General features: G+C 38.7%; 1 protein-coding gene across 3 annotated transcripts in view; it reads left to right on the forward strand.

Annotated features, from left to right (window-relative positions):
- Window positions 1-27,616, forward strand: part of PLCB1 (phospholipase C beta 1) — a 486,583-nt gene that overhangs the window by 441,013 nt on the left and 17,954 nt on the right. The window contains exon 32 of one of the 3 annotated variants that reach the window (XM_026668521.2): window positions 26,005-26,070. The exons of the other annotated variants lie outside the window; for them this stretch is intronic. Coding sequence (XP_026524306.1) covers window positions 26,005-26,046 — 42 coding nt within the window. The 3' untranslated portion in view covers window positions 26,047-26,070. The remainder of the gene's footprint in view (window positions 1-26,004; window positions 26,071-27,616) is intronic. 3 annotated transcript variants of the gene reach the window in all.

The raw sequence follows: 27,616 nt of genomic DNA on the forward strand, positions 1-27,616 counted from the left end.
GCAAAACAACACTTTGAGGTTCAATTACTAAAGCACATGTTGACTACTTTAAAGGAAATATTTGATTTGTGGGCTTGTGAAGTTCTTGAGCTTTATAACTCTTTATAGGAACCAAAAGTTGTAACTGAAGATGGATAATCTCTCTTGAAAACAATCAAAATGGATTTTAAGATGGACCTAAAATTATAATTTACAATTAAAAAAATGGAAATACTAGATGTATAAGCAGAATTGGATGATCGTTTAAAAATCAGAAAGAACATACAAATAATATATCCTAATAGTGAAGTGGACTATTTTTAAAAAATTGAAATACAAGACATTTACTGACGTTATTTCATGAAAATTATAAATCAACTTGGATAAAAGTAACTAACACTTCAAGGGAAGAGGCAAAGATACAGGAAGAAAACAAGAATTAGACTTTCAACTACCTAAAGATAGCTCCAATAATAAAAATTAATACGGACTTAAAAAAAGAAGAGCAATAAGTGCAAAGTAAAAAAGAAAAAAAGTGGAGATAATAAGAAAAAAAGAAGCAAGAATATAGTAAAGAAAAAGGAAAAAAATAAAGAAGAATGCAAACAGTATTCTTTTAAAGGCCTTGACTGTGGTTTGAGCAAGAAGATTATTTCCTTGTCTCCCACTGCTTAAGCCTGCCAGAGATCATTTCAGGCAGCAACTTGTGGGCAATCAATCTCCCGCCCTCTGTTTATACAAATAGAGTTGAAGAGTGGGTCTACCGACCAGCACTTCATTCTTTAGTGTGGTTATCAGGTCTGCTTTTCACAGAAAGATGTTCAGTCGGCCATTTTTTTTTCTTCTGAAGCCACACAGAGTTTGCAGTGTGTTTAAAAAAATTATAAACTATTGACTATTCAGTAATTCTGCATAAATATGACCTAAATCTTGATCTCCATACATCCTAAAAGTAGGTAAAAGCACCCAATTAAAGCAGTGTGTACTTACTAATTACTGATTTTGTCAGTTACTTAAAGATTTTAGAGAGTCTTGATTATAAAGAAGAATGTCCTAAAGAGTAGCTGAGGGTATAATCAAGAACTTGATTGCAACTGCACTGCAACATCTAAGTACTAATCATACTAATCAAGGCATAGTTGATAAAAGGTATAAACACAGGAATTCTAGCATAGAAGGGGCCTCCAAGCTCATCCAGTCTATTATGTCCTGATACAGATGCAGGAAACCTTTATTGTTTCCCTGGCTGTCTGTCTCAAAGCATTCAGGATCTGCTGCCTTTCAAGGCTATATCTACAGGTAGTCCTCAACTTATTACCCCAATTGGGACTGAACCGGCTATTGCTAAGCAAGGCAATGGGGAATTAATCTTCCTGATGATTTTGCTATGGGGTGATATTGCTACTTAAACTGACATTGCCCTCTAAAGGAGGAGGTGGGATAAACAGATGTTATAAATTATTGCTTGTTGACTGGCTGTGGCTTGCATCACAGAGGTAAATCACCAAAGGCTGTGTAACATAATAAAAAAGACAACAGTGAGGCTATTGTAAAAAAGTGTCCTTTAAAGTTTAGCAACTGGAAGCCATAGTGGCCCCAAATTTGGAAATTTTCTGCACAGCAGACAGCAGGTCTCTAGCTGTTACAGGAAATTGCTTATTATAGTTTAAATCTTTACTGTTTATTTTGTAATCCTTTGAATCCTTATGAACCCTAATTCTTTCAGTCTGTTGGCTTCATATGGGATTGAAAGTACTTACAAAAGAGAGTTTGTCTTCTGGTGTGGTCTATTTTCTTATGTATTGATCTACTCAATTTATACAGACCACAGAACTGCTAAACAATGTAAAAGTTTTTCAATATTTAAAAAAGATTCAAATCTGGAGAAATACCTGGGAGAAAAAGAATACCTTTTGCTGGCATCCAAAAAACACTCATACAAGCTTCAAGCATACCTCTGAAGAGAGTATTCCACAACTGGGAACTCAGCAACAGAGAAGGTCCGCTGTCTTGTACCTGTTCTGGAGATTCACATCTTATTCCGGAGTGATTTCACCCAGTAAATTTAACAATTTCAGGATGAGGATGAGGGATGAGCTGAAGATTCTCATGTGATAACTTTGCTGTTGTTCAATCTCTAAGTCATGTCTGACTCTTTGTGACCCCATGGACCATAGTATGCCAGCCCTCCCATCCTCCATTGTCTCCCAGAATTTGCCCAAATTCATGTTCATTGTGTCACTATCTCACCATCTCATCATCTGCCATTCCCTTCCCTTTCTGTCTTCAACTTTCCCAATATCAGGATCTTTTCTTCCCTTCTCATTAGGTGTGTTAGGGATAACATTGTTTACCCTAACTGGTTTGGGTAAAAATAATAAATATGGTATCATGGTTTGTTAGTTAAAGTGTGTGTAACTTTAACAGCAAGAATGTAATTAAGGGTGTGGTTGTAAAAGCACTATATAAGAAGCGAGGCATTTGCAGCTCGCTCTCTCTGGCTTACTGATCCCTAATTACTGGATGGATTGATGACTGCGTTCTTGTAGGAGTGTTGATTTTTCTCAACGGAGAGAAGATAAGATTGGACTGATTTATAGTAAGTGTACTGACATTGGCTATTCAACACAGACTTTGCAAATAGAGTATCCCTGACAAGACTTGACTGAAATTGATATATGACTAATGGACCGTTTATTTTGACTATGCTATAATTCTTAAATGGAATAAACTATATTTTTGATAGCACAAGCGTATCTGTATTTTTACTGCGTGTTAACTAGAAAACTTATCTCACACATTTACCTGTCTTCCTATCTGACTTCGCTGTACATTCTGTTTAGTTTGTTTTCCTTAACACCCGTTGGGGAATCCAGGCTTAACAAGGTGGCCCAAGTCTTTGAGTTTCGGCTTCAGTACCTGTCCTTCCAAAGAACAGGCAGGGTTGCTTTCCTTTAGGATTGACTGATTTAATCCCTTTGCATTGCAAGGGACTTTCGAGAAGCTTCTCCGGTACCAGAATGCAAAAGAATCAATTCTTCAAAGCTCAGACTTCTTTTTGTTCCCAACTCTCACAACCATACATTACAACTGAGAAAACCATAGCTTTGACTATAGGCATGTGATAACTATCCTGGAACAAACCTTTAATTCTCTTTCCTTTCTGGGAAAAGCTCATCAGATAGCAGTGAAACCAGGTTAAAACAATTGTTTTAGAAGAATATCAAAAACCAAGGAGAAGGGTAAGAGAAGTGCAAAAGCATGGCAAAAGATGAAGAGAATAAACAGAATAAAGGTCGTGTCACTGGAAACCAAGATTATCCCAGTTCTAAAGCGGAAATGAATTTTAAAAGTCAGAAAACAATGGAAATCCAATGAAAATCCAATGAAAATCCATTGAAGATAGAAAATAAATCCGTTTTCTACCTTCACTGACAGACTAAGTTCACTAAAGCGTTTTCATTCAGGTTTGATTGGATGTAACACAAGTTTTTTCCTAAATACCAGCTATTCTATTGTTTACTTTATTGCTGTAAATAACAAAAAATTCAAAGGAGCTAATTTACATACTTGCAGTCAGAGCAGACTCAATTACATATGCTTTAGTGTGACCAGTGCTTCAATAGGAACAATAAAACCCATTTTCTACAAATCTGTGCATTTCCCTCCAGGGAGAGACAATGTTATTTTACTCCCATCTTTGCAGAGTGGAAAGCCAACAATATTGTCATTGGGTTCTGTTTTGTTTTGCTTTGTTTCTTTTTGGTGCTTTCAAGTTTGACATCTGGACAAGTACCTGCAGTTTTCTTGGCAAGATTTTAGAAGTAGTTTGCATTGCTTGCTTCCTTAGACTAAGAGTGTATGAGTGGCCCAAGTTCACCTAGCTAGCATACCTAAAGTGGGACTAGAACTCACATTCCTCTGGTTTCTAGTCTGGTGCCCTAACCACTACACCAAATATTTTCAGGTCATGCCAGCCAAGAAAACGAGAGCCAGAATTTTATCTGATACATGTGTCAAGCTGACTTTATGTTGGGACTTTATGCTTGTCATTATGATTATGAAAGCTGAACCAGACTGCTGAGCTATTATAAACGTGGAGAGAATTCAAGTTCAAGAAATCCAAATTTAAAGTTAGCTGGCTTGTCAATCCCAGATAACAGAGGGAAACAGCAAAAAATCTAGGAAAATAAAGATTGAGGAGCCGGCCAAAAAGTTGGGTTTTCTTTCTCAGTGGATTTTACAAAAGAGTGCAATTTGCATTTAATTTTTTGATATCCATTCCCCCCCCCCCTCAAATGTTGGGTGAAAGTAAGCAATAGGAAAAACCTGGTGGCAGCGAGGCTAAAATCTAGTGAAGTTGGACAGCAACCAAAAGCAAATTGTTTAAAGATTCTATTTTATTTTATGGATTGCAACCTGAGCTCTGTGACTATCTTTTGTTTATATGTTTATGTGAGATCCGGGAACTGAGAGAACGTCTACTGTACTCTCTGAACTAACACAAGTGAGATTAATATCTTTAATAACCATCTGTTTATTCCTTCTCCTTTTTTCAGTGCAACTTTCTTCCTTGTTTCTAACCTAAAAATTTAGAATTCTTAATAAAGCAGTGGTGTTCATTTTGGGAAAGGGATCCAGCTTTAACACACAACTCTTTGCCAGATCACATTATTGGAGGAAGAGCATTGCCACTCCCTCTTTCCTATAAATCCAAGGTAGGAAGGATTACTCTAGCAGTGTTCTTTAATGGATTCCTAGTGCAGCAGATGTGTGAGAGGAGAATTTAGAATTTATTCATTGCAATGAACAAGCATTCAATTTCACAGCTATTAAGATTGTTGTCTGAGCAGGGACAAAAATAGCCAAAGAAAATGCTTGATGCCTGGGAAACCGGCCCCTTGTCAGTCAACAGAAGTGCTGATTTACCACCAGCTTACCAAGTACCTAAGAACCAAGGGCACGGCTGCACAGGAAAACAACACCCAATGACTTAATAGCCCCAATTAACAACTTAAAGCCACACACAAGCAGGCACCATATAAATAATACACACGGAACAATCCAGTACACACATCCTGGCGAGAGATGGTCCCTGAGGATGGGCTTCAGCACAAGTCCGAAAGCTAGGAAGAATAAACCCGTGGTCCCGCTGATTGACTCAAATTGGATTATTCTGAGACATGTATATTTGTCTTAATTACAGAGAATTTAGAGATCCAGATGCCTCATAGGAGCACCTTCTGTGCTCAAGCCACACAGATTTATATCAATATATATTTTATGATTGTTTGCCATCCAGAATCGCTTGAGATGAAATCCAAAGAAATTGGATGAATAAATAAATAAATGAACCCACAAAGAATGTTCTCTGAAAAGATCTCTGGGGATAATTCCACAGTGCATTTTGAAAGGAAAAAAAAGTAATTGTGAGGTATACTAAGTGTAGAGTAGAAATAGAGAATTGGAAAATCAGAAAGAACGTTCAAAATAATTGATAAATACAATTCCAAATTCCTTCACCATATTAAAAGCACGGGAGTGCATAAAGATTGATGGGAAGAAGGAAGTGTGCTAAGTTTAACTGCATTCTGAGTATTTCTGCTTCATTACATGTAAATTATCTTTGAGTAATCCAAAGATTTAAGTATTTTCATGGGATGTGCAACCATATGATAAAATAGAATTAAAATCCTGGAAAAGATAACAATAAATGCAGAGAGGCCAAGCAACTCACCATATTTTGTGTGATATGAATGTTATAGAGCAGGGGTCTCCAACCTTGGCAACTTTAAGACTTGTGGACTTCAACTCCCAGAATTCCCCAGCCAGCTTTTCTGGCTGGGGAATTCTGGGAGTTGGAGTCCACCAGGCTTAAATTTTCCAAGGTTGGAGACCCCTGTTATAGAGTGTGTGTGCATATATATTTTCATAATGGAAGGTGCTATCTAAATTAATATTAGAGCATTTTGTTTTATTACAGAATTGTCTAATTCATTGGTGACTTGCCAAGAAAATAAGTTTAAATGATTACTAGCTTCTTATTAACCAATAATTTACCTTGGCAGTAGTAGGGTCTGCCCTTAAGCCAATGAGTGGAGAAATTTTAGTGCAACAAAGGAAGTATTCCTAGCATCTCTTAATTAGTCTGGTTCCTATCTTAGTTGTAATCCTTTGGAATGTGATGGATCTCTTGATTTCTTGCTACATATGTCATATGGGTTTCAATGAATGGCATGATGTGTAGCCTGAGTAACCCCTTTTCTATTTCATTGCTTTTGTTTGCTGTGGTTGAAGCATTGCAGTGAATGACGTTATGCGTAGCCTGGGTAACTCCTTTTCTGTTTACCTAGTATAAGCCTTCGCTGAAGGAAAGGTTATGAAATAAAATACTTTCTGCAAAACTGAATGTGATCTCTCAACCTTATATTTAAAAAGGGAGAATTGCCCGCCAAAGTAAACTCAAACATGTAATGTAATCTTCAGAGGAACTAGAACACTTGGAATTAATTCTGCATCATGAGAAATTTCATTTCTCATTTATATTTGGTGTACATGGTTTTCCTACTACTTTCAGGATCTAGATTTTTGCAAAAAATCAGTTGTGCTAGTTGAAACCCATTATTTACTATAATTTTATTTTTTTCACTGCTATCCATATCTTAAATTGTACCCCAAGGATCTACCTTGGTCCCATTTTGGACCAACAGCAATTTCCAGATCCTTTATTTTTGGAGATAGCCCAGTACATATATTTTATTTCAGTATCCTGCCAGAACATTTATAAAGTTATTTCTAAACACATATTGACCATTTCTTTTGCATGAATAGTTGAATGTACAGTAACTGCTTGCTAACTCTTATTAGTTTTTGAAAGCAAATATGTAACATGTGTATTATTGATATTGGGAAAGGAAAGAGTTTACATTCTTAACATTATGATTTCCATTTTTTGTTATTCACAATTCTAAATCTTCTAATATACTGAATGCTGGTGAAATTGCATTGTATGAATGAGGAGCAAAAGGAATAATCCTTTATTATTTTACTATTGATAGCTATCTTTTGCAAAATCCATCTAAAACCTCTATTAGCTGTGTTGAACCCTTGTAAAAAAATGATTTCAGTCAACAACTGTGTCCCTGAACAGAAATATGGACACAAGCAAAAATAAATCTGGGAGCTCAAATTTCTGATGGAAAGAGAAAATGACTGTCCAGAATTGCTAGAGATGTGAGAAATTAATAACATCATAGGCCAGCAATATCCAGTTTGACCCAGAACTTACTATGAAATATTCATGGTATATAGAACTGGTCTCTATTTAAAAATGTCTTATTCAAGTTTCTTTCCTTCTTTTATACACATTGTAGCTAAAATGGCATGATTTTTTTAAAAAAATTATATATCATTTGTTATATACAGGTAGACGTCAACTTACAGTATTTCATTTAGTGACCTTTTGAAGTTAGAATGGCACTGAAAAAAATGACTTAAGATTGTTTTTCACTTATGACCATTGCAGCGTCTCCATGGTCATGTGATCAAAATTCAGATGCTTGGCAACTGACTTCTATTTATGATGGTTGCAGTATCCCAGGGTCATGTGATTACCTTTTATGACCTTCTGACAAGCAAAGTCGATGGGGAAGCCAGATTCACTTAATAACTGTGTTACAACCTTAACAGCTGCAGTGATCCATTTAACAGCTGCAGCAAGAATGGCTGTAAAATGGGGCAAAATTCACTTAACAACTGTCTTGCTTAGCCGCAGAAATGTTAGGCTCAATTGTGGTTGTAGGTTGAGGACTACCTGTACACATATTACATGTTTTTATTTTATTCCTTTTATTACATTTATATGCTCCCCAACTTCCAATGACTCTGGGTGGTTACAGATCAAAAAGATTTTAAAAGCCAAGGGGGAAAAGAACCAATTAAAAAGAAAAAAGAAAAGAGGGGGAAGACAAACCAAAATGGATATAGCAGAAACAAAGAGATAAAACTGGCATAATTCAGGGAGGATGGGGCTTCACTCTCCCTCCCTAAAGGCCTGGATGAAGAGTCAGGTCTTCTAAATAGCAGCAGAATGAGGGCCACTCACCTTTCAGGGGAAGCTTTATTCCAGAGGACTGGTGCGGCTACAGAGAAGGTGCACTTTTGAGGTCCAGATAGATGGCATCGTTTAATTGAAAGAACCTGGAGCATGTCAAGTCTGCCAGATCAGATCAGATCAACTGGGCACAGATTATGGGAGACAAACAGTCCCTCAAATAAAAACCTGGAAAGCATTCATCAAAATGAAATAAACTGTGAGGGGAGGGAAAAGCACCCTATGGGATGAAACTCGCTACAAAGGTTACCTTTACTAGGTTATATAACATGTTATAATCTAAAAGACACACTGTTCCTCCTTGTTTACTATACTATGTTTACTATATTAACCTTGATGTCCTCTCTTCTGTAATATACCTCTTGGGACAATCTCAAATGGTTTCCTTACTCCAGAGATTTACTGATTGCTCTCTTGAGAGTAGAAGGCTTCATGTAGCTTTCACAAAAGAAGAGAAAACAATTTTCCCTGTTAATAAGGTTTCAGGAAAGAGGCATTGAGTCTCCCCTACAGAGATACTATGCAAATTGAATCTGTCTTGATATACATTTGCTTAGGGGCTGAGTACATGAATGTTTGAGAAGGTTTAAAATGTCATACTAAATGAGTACCAGAAACCCCTTTGGGTTTAAAGTGAATTATCATATCCAAATAAAACACTTTTTCATTTCTAGAATAAGACTTGTTATTTTTAAAGGGAAGACTATGTAGATATGCATTTTGGTTTCTAATAGGCCTGTGCATACTGAATATCAGTTAATTTTGGATCCACATCTGTCAGAATGACTGTCCAAAATGTCATATCAGTGATACACGTGAATTTGTCATTGCACCTGGAAATCCCAGTGTCCTGGAGAGTGTTCAACAATACCAGTCTCATTCCCCAGTGTGTTACCTGTACACCTTCTGTTACTCCCTAATCTTGCTTTTAGTCTGATCTGTGGGGCACTTCTTGAAAGATTTATGCCCACTCTTAATCAAGGTTGGCATGCCAGAGCTAGCTGTGTTTCCACTTCTCTGCAGATTAGCAGTTTATTTCTCAAACTCTGCCTGAATCTGGCCAGATAGTGCTTCGTTGTACATATTAAAGTTGCTTCCAAACCTTCATTATTTCTGCCTCTTCCGATGCCAGTGCATCTTCCTAAATCAAAGTTTCTTGTATATTGTTTCTTATTCTTGTATATTGTGCATAAGTGTACCATCATGCCTCCCATCCCTGCCCTAATGTCCCCATTTAATCATACCTATTTTTGGTATTCTTACTCATGTTTATACTTATACCTATTATCTTGTAAGTGATTGAGAAATCAAATCAAATAAAAATAAATAAATAAATAAATATGATGCCCCTGCTTTCCGCCTCTTCTGTTGCTTCCCTGCTCACAAGCTGTTGCTAGTTTCAGTGGGAGACATATTGGTAGTTACTGTGACTTGGAAGCTAATACTCCTCTTTATGTTACACATGTTCCATTGGGGAAGAAATTGGCTACTATACTGTCTCAGCAAGAAAGGAAGACATTATGCCCATAGGGTTTCTCTATTGATAGAGAGGTCTGCCCAGTCTGGAATGGAAGAAGGGCCACTGTGATCCCATACTGATGCTACCCAGCTGAAGAAACCCAATTGACCATTGTGGACTTCATGCAGGTCTACTCTTCTGAATGAAAAGGAATAGATTTTTGATGGCATGATCTTCCTGGTTCTATATCACCTGCAGCTAGAAGGTTTTGCCACGTTTTCTCTGGAGAAGAGAGCACATTGTTGAAACAGTAAAGATTGCTTTTGTGGGTAACAAGAGTAAAGTTGCTGGTTGTGTCAAAGGTCCCATAGAATCAGGTGATTCCTAACACCATAGTGATGTTAGTGGTTCAAAGGAATGAGACTTTTTTCCAGGATTGATTCGTTACTACTGAGGTTGGCTCCCCCAAGGGTGAATTTAAACTGAATTTAGGCACTATCTGTAAATGAAACATTTTCCCAAGAACTAGCCTGAGAAGGTTTATAGCTATATTCTTGTGCAGAAAAAAGGAAAGTTAAACTAAAACTTAAATGCTGCCTCCCATCTGCCATAGTCTGGATTTCTGCAGTTGGTAATGTTATATCATTTATTGACCTTTATCTCTCCCCTTGTAGACAAAACAAATAGGGCTGTAGAATTATGGGGGCCATAACTTTCTCACTATTGCTTTGATTACTTTCAAGATAAATAAATAAGTTGGATTCATATAATAACTTATAAATAAGTTATAGGGTACTTCATAAAAGACATTTGAAGATGGACACAAGGTATTTATTCACTGAAAATACAACTAATACCAAATCTTTGTCTGGGTTAGGAAGTTGGACTTTATTATCTTGATCCCTGTTTAATTCCTGGTCTAATTTAAAGTCCTGGCGATGATTTTTAAGGATGTTAATACTCAGATTATTTTAACAAAGGCCTACTTTGATAGATGTCTAAGCAGACTCGGCACCATACTAGCAGGATATTTGTGGTGTGGTATTCTGTTAGATTTTTCAGCAGAAATTCAAGTCCAGAAAACACACAGATGACTGATTTGTCAAGATTCTTTAACTTCTTTATATACATAATAAAATATTGAAGTAAAGTTTACAATACCAGTAGTTTACAATACCAGTAGATTCTTCCAACGTAACATAACACAAATGGCAACTCAGGAGCTCAGAACAGATTACTAGTTTCATTTTCAGAATTGAGAGCAGGTAGCTAAGCCACACCCAGACTGTCAGCCCCAATTCAGCTCCCATTGGCTGACTTTATTAACCATGTCTCTGCCAGTTCATGAATATTCTGACATGTTCAGATTTTGGTCCAGAAGCAAATCACAGTTCAGAACTTCCCTTTTCAGAAACTACAGATACCTTTCAGTGGGGTTTAGTGTATAATTTGAGGTTACGGTACAGTGATTTTTACTTTGTTAATATATCATCTGTTTTATATTATTGCTTGTTTGTATTACATTTTAAAAACTACTTTAAAATAATAGATGATGCTGGCCACTCTAAACATATTAGTAGCAGTAGCATATTAATAACCACATATTGTCATATTAATTACTATGAAGAAAAGCAGACAGACCTAATTGCCAAAAGGCTGCATTCTAAGTTAATAGTAAGTGCCTTTGATCAAGTTCCATCAAGACATTTGTTCTAGCTCTGTTTCATATGTGATAAGCTAATGATTCCATCTCTAAATAATTATGAAGAAATAAAACAACCAGCCTAAATGAAAAATGTGTTTAGTAGATAGCCTGTGTTTCATCATCTTAGTATAACATGCAAAACTGCAGCATATACCAAATATACATGAAACATTGACTTAACAATAGCCTTTGAAAAGAGAGAGATTGTATGTATGAAACTACTTATAACATTTGTTTTTGGCAGAAGCAAAATATAGTAGAAAGAGAAAGAAATGTACATTCCAAAAATCTGGAAGGGCAAGCTTATCAAGATGCCAAAATCAAAATCACTATTGAATTTGAGGCTGCATGGAAACCATGTAGCATCTTCCAATTTCGTGTTGTGTTTAGTTTATTTTCATATATTATTATTTTATTTTGTCAAGCGATTGTAAGATAACAGATATAAGTATAAACATAGTTATGAATACATGAAATGGATACATATAAGAAAAAAAAGAAACAATAGGGCAGGGACAGTAGGCATGTTGGTACGCTTATACATGTCCCCTACAGACCTCTTAGGAAAGGATCTGTAGGAGGTATGTATGTATGTACATATACATATGTACATACATACATGTATGTATGTATGTACATATGTACATGTACATGAGTCTGTAGTAGCAGACATATATAAAAGGTTATCTCCTATATAATTCATCTAAACTGCCTGGCAATCAAGAGATCTAGAGATCTGATTGAGAATATGAATGTCTTTTCTCTTGATTTAATGTCTTGATATAATGGTTTGAATATTTTTCCCTATCATTTTTAAATTTGAAAGGGAGCAAGTTCTACAGTTGAAGTTCATATAAAATTTAACCTAGATTTTAAGCTTTTTTTGTCTGTCTATTCTAATCTTCTGTCCTGTATCCATACCTAGTATTAGATTTCCTGTTACAATTAACAAGACTAAAAGCTTAGAGTTATATATAGATTTCAGTAGATTGGTTAAGAACTTTCCTGATTTGTAGCATCTTTAGGTGGAAAAAAAAAGAGGGAATACTGTAATGTCTGTATCTATATTTTATATTTTTGTGTAGAAGTACTGATAATTTTCAGGGAGTCTTTAAACTGTATTTACTGCAAGATCTCCTGATGTTTTTATTTTTCTTTAGTGGAGACCTAGAGGGTTAAAATAGAGGATAGAAATTCTTTAATCTTTCCCGAACCACTGTTTGTCAGTTGTGGTTTCTTCCTTTTAAGCAATTAAGTGAAGGAATCAGCCTGACAAGATATTTATATATTTACACCTGCATTTCCTCATACTTCCTCTCAAAATGCATATTTCTAAAAGTTTCCAGAAGGCTAGTTTTGCTATAGAGCAAGGGTGTCAAACTCAAGGCTTGGAGGTCGAATCTGGCCCACTGGGCGCGTAGATTTGGTTTGTGGAGTCGCCCTGGAAATAGCAAAGGACCAGCCCATAGTGCCTCTCCCAGCAAAAATGAAGTGTGGGAGGGCCGCACGCAGCCTTCCTGAGCTTCATTTTCGCTGGCAGAGGGTTGCAGGAGGCCATTGCAGCCAAAAATGGAGCTCACAAGGACCATAGGTAGCACTTGGGAGCCCATTCTTGCTGGCAGAGAGCTCAGGGTCTCCACAGGCGCCCCCGACCTGAGTGACGTTCGAGCTGGCCATGTCCATCCCACCCCCCCACCCCAAGATCAAGCACAACCCTGATGCAGCCCTCAATGAAATCGAATTTGACACCCCTGCTATCTATTCTTTCTTATACTGCAGATTGATAAAAAAAATTCAATATATTTTGAGGTAGTTGAACAATTAGAAAATATAGAAAATGATGGATAACATAATGTGTACTCTTATGCAGGTGTACTTATATCTGAATCCACTGAATTAAATTGCATTTATTTCCAAGTAAGTAGATAGTTTAGCCTTCTTAACTGGGTAAGGCTAAGGAAGAGGATTACAGCCTTGATTCTGATTTGCACATTATGTTCTGACCAAGGCTTCCTAAGACAGTAACAATCACGTGCTGTTCCCAGAAACCTTCTTTTTTATTTCAATGGCTGTGAATTATATGCATTCACAGTCCGTAATGAGTCCCAAACAGTTTATGTATAGTCCAACAGAAACCTGCCACAGTCTTTCAGGATAAGGCTGATAAGCACCCACCTTTATCTCCCTTGAAATGCTACCAATGACTAAATTGCCAATTAGCTGTACAAGGCCCAACAGAGCACAAAGTCAACATGGAGCTTCAGATTTTAAACTGACCAGAATGAACAAAGTTGCTTCCTGCAAAGGCTCATGTCCCTCTGCTCCTCCTTTATGTCTTATGGGAGGGAGCAGTCATCTCCATGCCTTACTCCCGAGTTGCCCCTTTTGTCTTAACTGTTCTTGCCTTCTGGTAGCTCTGCACAAGCGCGCACTGGGAACAGGCTCCCCTTGTTCTTCTGCCTCGCTGATGTCAGATTCTGGAGGCTCTGGAGTCAGCACATAACTCTCAGATGGCCTTGGCCCTATCTCTGGATCAGACACAGATCCCTCATCCAAGCCCTCCCCAGACTCCAGGTCTGGCCCATATTCCTCCCCTCTGTCTGACTCTGCTGCCAGCTCCACAGGCTGCCAGCGGACCACAACACATTAGTTCTGGCAGGTATGGTTCAAATTTAGTTTATATCAGAATTCACAATCATTTAATTACCCAAAGTCGCTCATTGAATTCAGTATTTTAAAGGAAGCAGTCCATAAGGATTTATCTTTCTTTCTTGGCAACCGTTTGCTTAGAACAAATTGGGAGTTTCTAAAAGACTACTGCTCTTTTATGGTAAATTGCACATTAATTTAAATGTCACACCTCTGTTGCTGAAACAAATCGCATCCCAACAAACACCAACAATATATTTTTTTCCCTCCCACCCCCATTTTCATGGTGCTAAGTTGCTTCAGATTTACTGAGACTGGCATGAGATTTTGACAATTTATTTTTGACAATGGCAATTAGCAGCTAAGTTCAATGGAGAAGAAAATTAGTAGCTTTGCCATGTACATACAAAATATTTTGAATTGTCATTCTCTTACTTGAAATTTGGCATCAATCATGTTTTCCTTTTCTCTAGTGACATTTTATCTGAAGCTGTACTCAGAATCACATTCCTTTCTCCACAGTCTCCTATTCAACAAAATAAACATTTTTGGTCTCTGTTTGAGGGGACTGAACATATTAAAAACAAGAATCAATCAAAAGAAGAGCAATCTCTGAGGCAAAGAGATGGATGTTTTCACAAGTTCCAAAACTGCAGCTCCTTAGGAGAAATGGTTTCACTCTTCTCTGTTTTTAGTTCCTATCGTGGTGGACAAAATTCCAGGCCTATTTTGGCCAATATATTAAAAAAAAACTTTCTGCCTTCAAGTAAGAAAAATAAGCACAGCGTGTAATTCAGGGTTGGGGAAATGTTACATATATAACTATATTTTAACAACAGCTGCAGATTGCCGATTTCCCACCTGTCATCTTGCTGAATGCAGGCCATGCATTTACAGATTTATAATGCAAACCCCTCTCATCAATTTTTATAACTCAGTAAAGTAAAATTCAATATGCTTATCCAGACCTTTTGACCACTGCATACAGATGACATCTGATTTGGTAATTGTAAATAATAAGCTATACAGCTGCCTCATATCACCTCAAAATATCTGCTTTGACTGATGAGACACTGAGCAATGTTGAATCTCTGGGCAGTTGTCTGAAAGTTGATTGCAGCAAATGTAACAAAGCATTCTGTGACAAAGGGAATAAAAAATCATGATTGTGTAACTTTTCAAAGAGTAGACCATATTAAGATACATGAGGCCCAATCCCAGTTAAGGTATATTTATCACATACTCTCTTATCTCTTTCTCATGAAGAGGTGGGAATAGGCGAGGACAGTAAATAATGAGTTCACAGAAGGAAGTGAAAAATATAATGATAATTTTAATACTAATGATAATTAATGATAGTTTCCTACTCAACAGGCTACACCTAAATAAATGTGACATAAACTTTATTGCACTGAAGAATCAATTCTGTTTTACGTTATATTGTAGGTGTATATGTAGACAAGTATTCTGGCCTGGTTTTTAATGACATTTCTTTAAGCTACCATTGGGCCAGTTGCAGTGCTTTTTTATTTCTCAGGCAAAATAAAATTTCAAGTTTCATTCCTGAGAACCGGCAATTTTATCTGTAGGACAGAGCCCACAAAGTATATATATTGTACCAGGGACCACTCTATGATCTTTCCCTGGCCATTTGCAGAACTGCCTTTCTATAACCGTAATGGTTTTTACCGTGATTTGATAACATATAGAAATTCTTGAGGCCATGATTTCACTTTTTTTCAAACGGCATTGTTATCAGGAATAGTACATTGGCTACTTTTGGAATTCAGAGCACGAGCTGAATTTGGTCCCTATGCTACCCTTAAAAATAGTCTTTGACCTCATTGAAAGACCAGTTCTGTAGGTGGATAATGAATCTTAGAAAAGCCAAAGTATACTTTTTGTTCTGCTTTTTTCTTTTCTTTTATCCTTCTTGTTAGGAAGACAAAAGGCTAACAAATATAACTAAAGAATTCTATCTATACACAGCAGACTTACAATTCATCTCAAGGGTACTTTCCTTGGGATAATGAGGGAGAATGTTAGGCATTCTTGGGTCCTTAAGTTACTGTAATAAAAAAAGTTTTCATTGAATTTTCGTGTTTGCACAGGAGTCAAAGAGTGAAAGTACATTAGGGGAGGTAAGAAAAGTTCTTTGTTTAAAGTATGCTCTCACCAAGTATTAAGCAGCAGATTATTGGGCTGAGTAAATAGGTCAACCATTGTGTTGAGCTCCTGTGTTTCATCTTGTACCATCTGGCAAAGTGAATCAAAGCTAAATTCAAATAGAAGTCTGTAAAGATGACTCCGGTGATAGGATTAGGCCAGGGAAAGCTGTCTGTAAGAGATGCCTGCGTTTCCAAAGACATATTAAGAACAAGATAAGGAAAAAAATCTCACTGTCTTGATTGCCATAAATTTGTAGATCAGGCAAATAAATGTATAATACCTGATAGTTAGAATATGATTATAATAAAATAATATTAATGTAACTAACTGGAATATTGTCAGTAACTTTATTTCTTTCTTGTCAGGTGTATAAGTTCTGTCAAGTTCTTCCATGGTCAAGTGGGATGCTATAAACAAAGACAATTTCAGGGATTGTAACTATTTGTTTTATTTTATTTTTAAAAATCACATTTATCTTTTTCAGACTTTAAAATAGCTTCCTACCTATATAGCTATTCCTATAATAATTCTGGGATTAATTGTCTATTAAAATAGAATTGTAGCATTTGTATAAAAATGTCTATACAAATAACTTTTATTGATTCTGCATGTGGAAAACAGTATAAAGAGATGTGACATCTTAAAAACGAGGAATAAACACGTGCAAAGTGGTATTTCAATTTATTTCAAATTCATAACTCAGAGCAGCTAACAACATTTAAACAACAAGATAAAATGAATAAAAATAAAAATAACTCAAATATGATGGTTTCTTTATAATTGTCTTTTTAAAAATTAAGTTCCTTAAACTTACAGTTACATTGAATGGTTTGGAAAAATTCTTGCTATGATTTTTATTATATTTTCATTGATTGCTTTCTCAGCAGAAGAATATGATTATTAGAGAGACCCCTTTAATAGAAAGCTACTAATATATTTTGGAGATATGAGCAAATAGATTTATCCCATTTCATGGGCTAAATTTATCCAACCTTTCATTCAGCCTGCCTTCTTATTACTGCCTGAAACTTGCAGTTAAATGTTGCAATATAATTTACCAAAATCCATGGAAATACAAAACAAAAATGTACAATATTTAGGAAAACCATTTGCAATAACTGTGTAAACACATTGCAAACAAAATGTGAATTTAGAGAAATGAGCATGTTAATATACACTCATTTTCATGCAAATGTTGAAATAAGTACAATAAACCAAACTTGATATATTTGCAAAAATAAGAAACAGCAATTGAAAGATGCACCCATCCTTTATCAGTCTGCCATTTAAGCAGGGATGGGATTCTACCAGTTCACACCTATTTGCTAGAACCGGTTGTTAATATTCTAAGCAGTTTGGAGAACCGGTTGTTAGAGGAAATTACTGACCTAATCCTGTAAGGAAAGCAGGAAGGAAACATTCTGGTGTTGCTTACAGAAACCGCCTCTCCGTTAACCCTTATTATGTTCTTGGCAGGACTAGATTTCCTGTCTCTGGAACTTCTCTGGAGTTTTTTCCCCCTCCTTTACTGGTACTTTGCTTGTGTGGAGTGACCATTGAAAGTTACAATGGCACTGAAAAAAGTGACTTATGACCATTTTTCACACTTACAACTGTTGCAGTATCCCCACAGTCATGAGAGGCCAGGCGAGGAGATGCGTGCCTCGATGTGAGTGATATTGAGTTGACCATGCCCAGCCAGTCACATTACCACCAAGCCACGCCCACCACCTAAGCCATGCCCACAGAACCGGTTGTTAAAAAATTTGAATCCCACCCCTGCATTTAAGCTGTGATTGAATCAGTTCACTTATGCTTTTGAACTTAATAAATATTATGAGGGGAAAAAACAAGTTGAAAATTGCAGCAACTGCATATGTACAACCATTTAGTCAAAGTCCATGAATTAAACAGGATTAAAAGAAAACAAAATAATTACAAACTCCAAGCATTGCAATGCTACTCTCTAAATAGGAATAATTACTCTGCAATCCAAATTCCAAATTTCTTCTTAGCACTCATAGGAGAATCTATTTTCCAGGTTTTCTATTTTTGCTCTAATTACTGATTTCTCCCCTCCCCCCGTGATGCTTTCCCTAAGTTCTGTGGTTCATTATGGCTTGAGAGAGTATTATATATAACTTTTTATTCTGATTTTCTGCCATACTGTTATGAAGAAGTGTTAAGTTCTGAGCATGGGCGCAAGGAACGGAGACGAGGCAGAGAACTAGTGAACTTCAACTCTTTATTAACGATTAAGAACAGAGCAAAAACCCTGGGCAGCAGCAGCTCTTTTATAGAGCTAGCTGCTGACCCGTTAACCAATGACTAGCGTTCAAATGTTTAAATTGTACCCAATGAGAGATGTTATACTAATAGCCAATCCGGTTGCTCCATATGGACCAATCCCAGCTCGCTATCCATGGGCCAATCAAAAGTGCAGGATTACGAGCCTGCTTTTCATGCATAGTGGACAAGCCTTTATTAAATAGTTTTTTTATTAGTTCATAACACCCCTCCCCCCTAGGTTCCGTTTGAGGGGTGTGGTAACGTACTCGCGTAGATATGCAGGTCTTTTTACCTGCCTATTTGATTTGCGCTGTTCCACCGGTTTCTGTCTGCAGTCCGATTCCGGTGGAGCGCTTTCCAGGTTTTCTGGTACGGCTAGTTCTGTTTCTGTGCGGGAGGACTCGGCACGGCTATCGTTGTTGTTATTCCAGTCCCCTAGGTTTACTTCCGGGTCCCGTGGGCTTGCCTCCCTTGTGTTATTTCCCCGCGGCGATGGCACCCCGCTTCCTGATCCTTCTTCAGATTGCGCGTTTCTTTGGTTGGGTTGCTGGGTCCCCCTGATTACGTTGTCATCTATTTCGCCGCCCCTCGATATCCCCTCCCCTCAGTTTGCGAATTAGGGGAGTCACGGGAAATGGGTGGCAATCTGGATCAAGCTGATCTATATGGCGTTTCCATGCTCTCCCGTCATTAGTCTGTAGGCGGTAGGATCTGGGGCCGGTGGGTTGGGTAATGGTTGCAGGGACCCATAATGGGTCGCCAGAAAAGTTTTTAGCAAACACCAAGTCGCCTACCTTGAATTCGCGGCACTTCCCGCTAGATCCAAAAGGTTTTTCCGGTGAATAAGAGGGATGTAGACGATCGAGGTGGGAGCGAAGTCTCCGCCCTATTAGCAGTTCGGCAGGCGTCTTATTCGTGATGCTGTGTGGGGTGATGTGTTGAAGCAGGAGTATTCGGTTCAGTTTGTCATCGATGTCCCCATAGTCCATTTTATGTAGGTTTTTTTTGATGAACTGGACCATTCACTCCGCCCTTCCGTTGGCCGCAGGGTGCGCCGGCGAGGTTAGCGCATGGCGGATGCCCCGGTCCGCTAGGTACTGTTCAAATGCCAGGGCAGTGAACTGGGGCCCGTTATCGGAAACTAAAACGTCTGGTAACCCATGCGTTGCGAATAATTTATTCAGTTTGTTAATGACTGACTCCGTTGTGGTTGTCTTCATCTTATGGATTTCTAGCCAGTTGGAATAGGCGTCGACTGTTAATAAAAACGTGTGTCCTTTGGTGGGTCCCGCAAAATCAACGTGGATGTGGGACCACGGACCCCGAGGGGTTTCCCATTCGGTTGGCGTCGCTTTAGGTGGGGCGTTACTAACGTCTTGGCACTTCCGACACGTGGTTACCCAGGCTTCGATCTGCTTGTCGATGCCCGGCCACCATGTGTAGCTTCGAGCGAGCGCCTTCATGCGCACGATGCCCGGATGTCCGTCGTGCAATACTTTTAAAACAGTCTGTTGTAGCCTCTCTGGGACGACGACTCAATCCCCCCAGAGAATGCAGCCCTTCTGGGAGAAAAGTTCTGTCTGCCGGTTCTTGAATAGCGCGAAGTCGTCGTGAAGTTGATCTGCTGGCCATCCACGTTCGACCCAGCTGAGAACTCGTGCCAGGACAGGATCTCGTTTTGTTTCGATGGCGATGTCTCTTGCTGTTAGTGGCTGCGAGTGCAGCGTTTCGATTTGGAGCGTCGTGAGGGTTGGAGCTGGGTCGTCGACGGCTTCCGGAAGTGGGGAACGGCTTAAAGCGTCAGCGTGGGGAATGGCTTTCCCCGGGCGATGTTGCAACAGATAATTGTAGGCAGCTAGGAACTCAGACCAACGAGTCATTCGTGACAATATATAGGGGGTTGGCTTGTTACCCGCTATAATACCAAGTAATGGTTTGTGATCCGTTATTATTGTAAATGCTCGTCCATACACATATTCATGAAAACGCTTCACAGCAGATACAACAGCAAGGGCCTCTTTATCGAGTTGGCTATAGTTCCTTTCAGCCTTTGATAATGTTCGTGAGAAAAATGCAATAGGTGCTTCGTTTTCGTTTGGTAATACATGACTCAGGATTGCTCCTACTCCAAACGGTGAAGCGTCGCATGTAATAGTTAAGGGTAAAGTCTCGTTATACTGCATCAATACAGCGTCGGAGGTTAGTAAGTCTTTCACTTGTTGGAAGGCGCGTTCCTCTCGACGTCCCCAGACCCAGGTTGCTCTTTTGTCGAGAAGTCTGTGTAGGGGCTCAGCTACGGTCGCCTTCTGGGGCAAGAAGATGTTGTAAAAGTTAATGAGCCCCAGGAAGGCTTGGAGGTCTGTTCTATTTTTAGGTGTTGGGACGTTTTTAATTGCTTTTAGTTTGTTATCAGTGGGATGGATCCCTTGACTATCGAGAAGGTATCCAAGGAACTCCACCCTCTCAGTACACAGTTGACATTTATTTTTCTTAACCTTCAGGCCGGCGTCTTTAAATTTCCATAAAACCATTCTGAGACGTTTTTCTAAGATATCTCTATTAGGGGCGGCGATTAAAACATCATCAAAATATGGCACGACCCCTTTTATGCCTTGTAACAGTCTCTCCATTAAACTTTGAAAAATTCCCGGAGCTACGCTCACTCCGAATTGGAGTCTATTGCACTTAAAAGCGCCTCTATGCGTAACGATAGTTTGTGCTTCTGCAGTTTCCGCATCTACGGGCAACTGTTGGTACGCTTGTGCTAAATCCAATTTAGCGAATATCTTCCCACCACCCAGGGAGTGGAGAAGGTGTTGAACCACCGGCACTGGGTAAGCACTCTGCTGAAGTGCGTGGTTCAAGGTGGCCCGATAATCCCCACAAATTCTTAACGATCCATCTGGTTTAATGGGTGTTAACAATTGGGGTTTCCCAACGGGCGTGGTCGGTCGGTTCTAAAACACCCTGGGCTATTAATTTATCGAGCTGCTCGTCGATCTTTGGTTTTAGGGCAAAAGGCACCCGACAAGGCTTAAGGTGGATAGGAGCTACATCAGGATTAAGGTTACACGATATTGGGGTCCCCTTGTACTTGCCTAGCTCTTCCGAAAAAACGTCCCGGAATTCTTGGACGAGAGATTCCTCCCAGTCATTGCTCTCGGCTCGGTGGACGCTGGCTACCTCGATCCCGAGCGGGGCGAAACATTGTAGGCCTAATAAACTAGGCCGGTCACGGTCGACGACGGTCAGCGGTAGTGATGCGGTACAATTTTTGAAGGAGACTTGGACTTGGCTGGAACCGACGACCGGGATTCTGTTGCCCTGGTAATCCTTGAGTATGATCTTTTGGGGACTGAGGTCCTGACGAAGGATGGCCGGGATTAGTTGTTGGAGGGTCTTCCAGGATACCATTGAGAGAGACGACCCTGAGTCGACTTCCATTATGCAAGGTTGGTTCTCAATGGCGACCCTTACTCGGATCTTTCTTGCGTCAAGGGATGATGCGTGGCCGATGGTAATAGTTTGGTGTGTCTCTTCCCGCCTAGTGGAAGTGGCAAACGTTTTATTTCTGTAGGAGTGGTTGTTCCATTGGTGGTTCAGGTGATCTCGATTTGCAGGAGAGAATCCTGTAGACTGGCTGCAGTTATTCTCCCTACGCTTTGGGCTGGGAACTTGCTTGCTTCTACAGACCTTGGCGATGTGGCCTCTTTTTCCACAGGAACGGCAGAGTGCGTTGAGGAATTTGCAATCGGATCGTGGGTGGTTTGCCCCACAACCCGCGCATTGTCGCGGGAGTCGTTGGTTTCGCTGGTCTCGCTTGGACCGGAGTCGGTTGACCTCTTCCTCATCACTTTCTGATGGGGATTCCAGGTCCTCATGGTGCGCCGTTGTTGAGTGCCTCTCGGGGTGAGGCGAGGTATCATTCGCGAGTTGACGGAGCGGTGCGTTGGTGCGGCGCATTTGACCTGCCGACTTCCTGGTTGCTTCTGCTGCAGTAGCGTCTGCGATGGCATCGGCAAGATCGATGTCTCCTTTTGCCATGATCTTGCTCTGCACCATGTGGTCATCTAATCCCAGAACTATGCGGTCTCGCAGAGCTTCTTCGAGGTTTGAAAACCCACAGAGGCCACCCAAGTTTCGGAGGTCAGTGATGAAGTCCGCAAGACTTTCACTCTTCCGTTGGTCCCTCTAGTAAAACTCGTGTCTACGGACAAGCGTTGGCACTGTGGGTGCATAGTGGGCCCGTAGGAGGGGCACGAGGGTGTCCCAGTCCATCGTTTTCACCTCAGCCGGTTTTGCAAGTGATTTCGCCATCTTAAAAAGGGCAGGCCCGCAATGGGTCAGGAATATTGCTCGTTTTTTGCTGGTCATAGCGTCCTTTAAGTTATTGGTTTCCAGGAACATCTGGAACCTGTCCATATACGAGTCCCAGTCTTCGTTTGCCGGGTCAAACGGAGCGGGTGGTATAGCACCGCTGGCCATATTGCCGTTGTTGGTGCGCTTTCAGCCACGTGCTCTGTTTGATGCTCTGTAGTGTTCAGTCAGCTCTGTTGTCTCCGCATCCCACCCTCGTCGCCAGTGTTAAGTTCTGAGCATGGGCGCAAGGAACGGAGACGAGGCAGAGAACTAGTGAACTTCAACTCTTTATTAACGATTAAGAACAGAGCAAAAACCCTGGGCAGCAGCAGCTCTTTTATAGAGCTAGCTGCTGACCCGTTAACCAATGACTAGCGTTCAAACGTTTAAATTGTACCCAATGAGAGATGTTATACTAATAGCCAATCCGGTTGCTCCGTATGGACCAATCCCAGCTCGCTATCCATGGGCCAATCAAAAGTGCAGGATTACGAGCCTGCTTTTCATGCATAGTGGACAAGCCTTTATTAAATAGTTTTTTATTAGTTCATAACAAGAAGCACTTTGAATCCTTTTCAAAGAGCAGTGGTAAATTATAAAGTCTATATCAGTTTTTTATTTCAATTATTTTATAAAATAATTTGAATATACACTCATACGAAATCAAACTACGTTTTTTTTTAAATTTACCAAATTGTATTTTAAATGCTAAGGTGGATATTATAAACCCAAGAATTAAAGATAAATATCCAAGATGATCTTTGTTTTTACGTTAATAAATGTCTGAGTAGGTGGCAGTAATGGCTGATCTTGTGTGGGCTTTGAAATTAAGCAGATTAGATGGAGGGGTTCCAGAGAATTCTGAAGATATAAGCCAGGTTGGTAAGCCAAAGCATTCTTAAAGTCAGGAAGCCACTTTCTTTCCCCTGCCAAGAAAACAACATGGGCACCTCTGTGAAGTCACAAGTCAAGCTAAAGTTGAAAAAACATTTTACCACCTATAAATTAACCATAATTTTTTTATGCTTTAACTGACCTACTTCCAGTTTCAGAAAGGAGGAATTTCAGATTGGTAGAGAGCCCGAAGAAATAGCCCTTATTTGTTTTTTATTTTAAGGAATTGATGGGTTACACGATATGTCAGGGGAGTATCACATGTCATGCATCTGGACTTTCCTTTTCTCTCCTTCTGCTGCACTGCATTAATCCGATCTGTTCCAGAGGATCTTCCAAAGATGACAAGAGTTGGGAGACGGAAGGGGAGTTGGTCCCATGATGAGTTATTATTGTGAATGCTTAATTTCATGGATCCAAGTGAAGCCAGTTTCTGGCTGAAAAAGATTAGGCAGAACTGTATAATCTTACTCTTTTGTAATTATGCACTTATTATATAACTGTAATATACATGTGTTACATGAGGTGATTATTAATAAAACGTAGATGCCTGGCTATGTTGAATGGGGCCCTTTGCAGCATGTCTATTCTCCTATTTGTATTCCCTGCAGTAGTAAAAAAAATATTAGGAAATTCGTGACTAATTGTTCATCCTCGCCCTGAGAGGTGGGTGCAAAGTAGACTCCAGCAGAAGTTTTTTTTAAAATCAGTCTTTGCAAAGAATTACAGCATGGCTTCTTTTCTTTTTTTTTCAACTCCAGGCATATATATGTAAAAACATTTTAGTTTATATATGCATAAACTTTCTATCACATTTCTTTACTGATAAGGTTCAATAAGAAGAAGCTATTTCAGTGAAGGTTTTGACTATCTTTAGTCTCACAGCACAGTATGTTTATCTGTGAATCTAAAAACTAAAAATGTTCAGTATCATTCCCACTGGGACATTCTATAAAATAGCTTGTACTATAGAAATTGAACAACTGAGATGAACTCTGACAGACTCAACTATTGACCCAATGTCACTGTTATGGGCTATTATCCCAAAATTGTTTTCTCTTCATGTCTGACTTACCCAAGTTGAGCTGAATATGTACTTCTTGAAAAGAGCTGCATATTTTTAAATGGAGATATCAGAATGAACAACCTGCTCTCAGCAGAGACATCCTCTCGATTTTATGTATGGAATGCACCTTGCAGAAAACAATGGGCAGTGCCATCCTTTCATTACATACAGAAAGATAACCTTTACTGTCATTTTCTACTGTGGGCACACTGGCACACATTAAAAATGACATTCTGTTGCCTGCTCTCAAAAGGGTACACATACATAACACACACGAACACATGCTATATACACACACATAGATACACACACACACACACACACACACACACACACACACTCACTCTATATGGAAGAAAACTACTTTCCCTCTGAGAAGAAAATAATATTTGAGAGAACAGTTTATTTGTATTCAGAAATAATTCCCACTGAATTAAATGGAGCTTATTTTTAGGCAAGTACTCACTTTCAAGTCATTTCCTCCTTAAACAGCATCAATGGTAAGTAGTGAAGTAGAAGACTCACTTCCAGTTGGAAGAAAATATCTTGTGTGTATTATAGCAGAAACGTTTTAAATCCAGATATATTACAATCCGTTCCCCTGCACCTCAACTCTAGTCATACAAAATTCAAAGGAGGAAATGCTAAGCAATATGCTTCTTATGCTCCTAGGGTCCACCTAATTACTTATACACTGATAATTTTTTTAACCACTGTGAGATACGTTCCTTGAAAGCAAAAATGCAATGGTTTTCTCCTATACAGAATTTTCATTAATGTAGTATGTCAGTATGAGATGAGGGGTGGGATGGGGTGGTAGGAGGGGGGATGCCAATTTAGCTTCTCTAGGTTTGGAGCTGTTTGATTGTTTAGCAGATTTTCTGTCAAAAATTGTCTTATTTGAATTGTGGCTGACTTTAGCTGTACTAGAAAAAAAATCCCAAATGATGGATGGATCTGTTCTCTGTTGTGAAGGATGCCATTATCCTTGCAGGGATATCTTCCTTCCTCTTAAGTTTTGTTTTCTGCTTGTCATACAGATCTGTGACTTGGAGAAAAGATTGTCTTTAAACTAATTAGAGTAGACAGAGTGGACTCACTGCCTGGTATGTCTGTGTATGTGTGCACGTACACACATGTACCTATTGGAGAGGACACCAATCGGAGAAATGATTAAAATTAAACTAAATTGCATTCATGGACTTTTTTCTTATTTGTTAAGTTTTTAAAAAATACTGACTGCTACATGTAAAAATGTCATATGCTAGTTTAGCCATTGCTATTCGTCTAAAATTGAAACGATCCTTGGATTTGTTTTAAAGAGCATAGAAGAACCAGAAGGAGAGGAGGAAAAACAGAAGTAGAAATGGAGTATGAGACTAGTGAAAGTGAGTGAAACATTTGCCTTTCTTCTCTAGTAAAACTAACCACTATATATTTATCTATATATATCCTAACATAAAAGCCATTGAATCATCCCCATACCTTTGCATGTTTTGAATTTCTGGTGTTACCTATTGATTATTTAACCAATATGATCCCTTTTTTAAAAAATAATAATAATAATAAACTGTTGATCTTAACTTCCTCTTCCTGCTAATTTCAACCCTTCCAATAAACTTTGCTTTGAAACTATGAACAGTAGAAATTAATGAATACAATAATAAAACTATAGCTTCCATGAAGCTGAAAATTCAGAAATGCTATTCAGTTTTATATTATGTGTTGAATAGTCAACATTTTATTTGGCAAAAGCTAAATTCCTTCAAAGGAAATCTGCTGGGGAGGGCACACTGGTGTGGAGGGCAGGCTGAAACAGACAGTGGAGAGGTATATACAAATATGGGTTGTGTCACCCCTTCTTTCTCTTCCTGATGACAAAATGTTTTTTTTTTAAAAAAAAAAAAAGCCTTAGATTTAACACCTGTAAATACAGTATATATAAACCAAGGGTCTCATTAAAGCAAAACAAGAGCCACATGAAACCCAAGAGTTACAGATTGCATACATTTCCTGTGTCGTGTCAGTAGCTACTAAGATAAGTGGTATATAGTGCTGCATTTATAATGGAATAGCTGCATTCTGTTGTACCAGGAGTAATTCTTTGAAATAGCAATTAAGATTCCATCTCAGGCAATTGGCCAAAATGCTAACAAGCAAATCTAGAGCTTTTAAGTTAGCTTTACAAAGTGATTGTACGAAGACACTATTTAGAATCCCTGCTGATATATTTGTCAAGCAGGCCAACAAAGAACTTCTCAGGATTTACAATGCAGGCCTATCCATGCCTCCTGAGATATAATCTTCATTAGGTTCAGGGGCTTCCTTGGCAGTAATGAAGCATATAATTTCAATTTCAGTTGGAGGAAAATCATAACTGACTTCACAATCAGTTCAAGCATTCAGATGTTTGGTCAGTATGGGACAGATCTCTTAATAAGGAAAATCTACAGCCGCCTGGGAATATATCACAGCTTGTATTTATTAATTTATTTTATCCCAAAAATGAATCCCAAGAAATATCATGAACAGAATTAATCCAATTGGAATAATCAACCATTCATTTTTGGCGAAATCCTGTGCATACTTACTGAGAATAAAGTTCAGTATCCGATGTGGCTTTATCTGAATGAATCTGTTTTGGATTGTGGCCTTAAGAAACATTTGGACTCACCCAAACAATGAGCTGAAGGCATTCAGTCAATGAAGGCTAAATTGCTGAACTAATGAATTCTTAAGACCACCAGCCTAACATAGAAGAGATAGATAGATAGATAGATAGATAGATAGATAGATAGATAGATAGATAGATAGATAGATAGATAGATAGATAGATAGATAGATAGATCTATATAGATGGTATTCAGCTTTGTTCGGGTATTTTCCCAAGTTGCAGCAATGTTTTGGCAGAATCTCATCTGCCATCATCAGGCT

The sequence above is a fragment of the Notechis scutatus genome, chromosome 1 (assembly GCF_049901735.1).
Source record: "Notechis scutatus isolate UNSWTSFEM ecotype Mainland chromosome 1, rNotScu1.2, whole genome shotgun sequence".
In the NCBI taxonomy this organism is placed as follows: Eukaryota; Metazoa; Chordata; class Lepidosauria; order Squamata; family Elapidae; genus Notechis; species Notechis scutatus.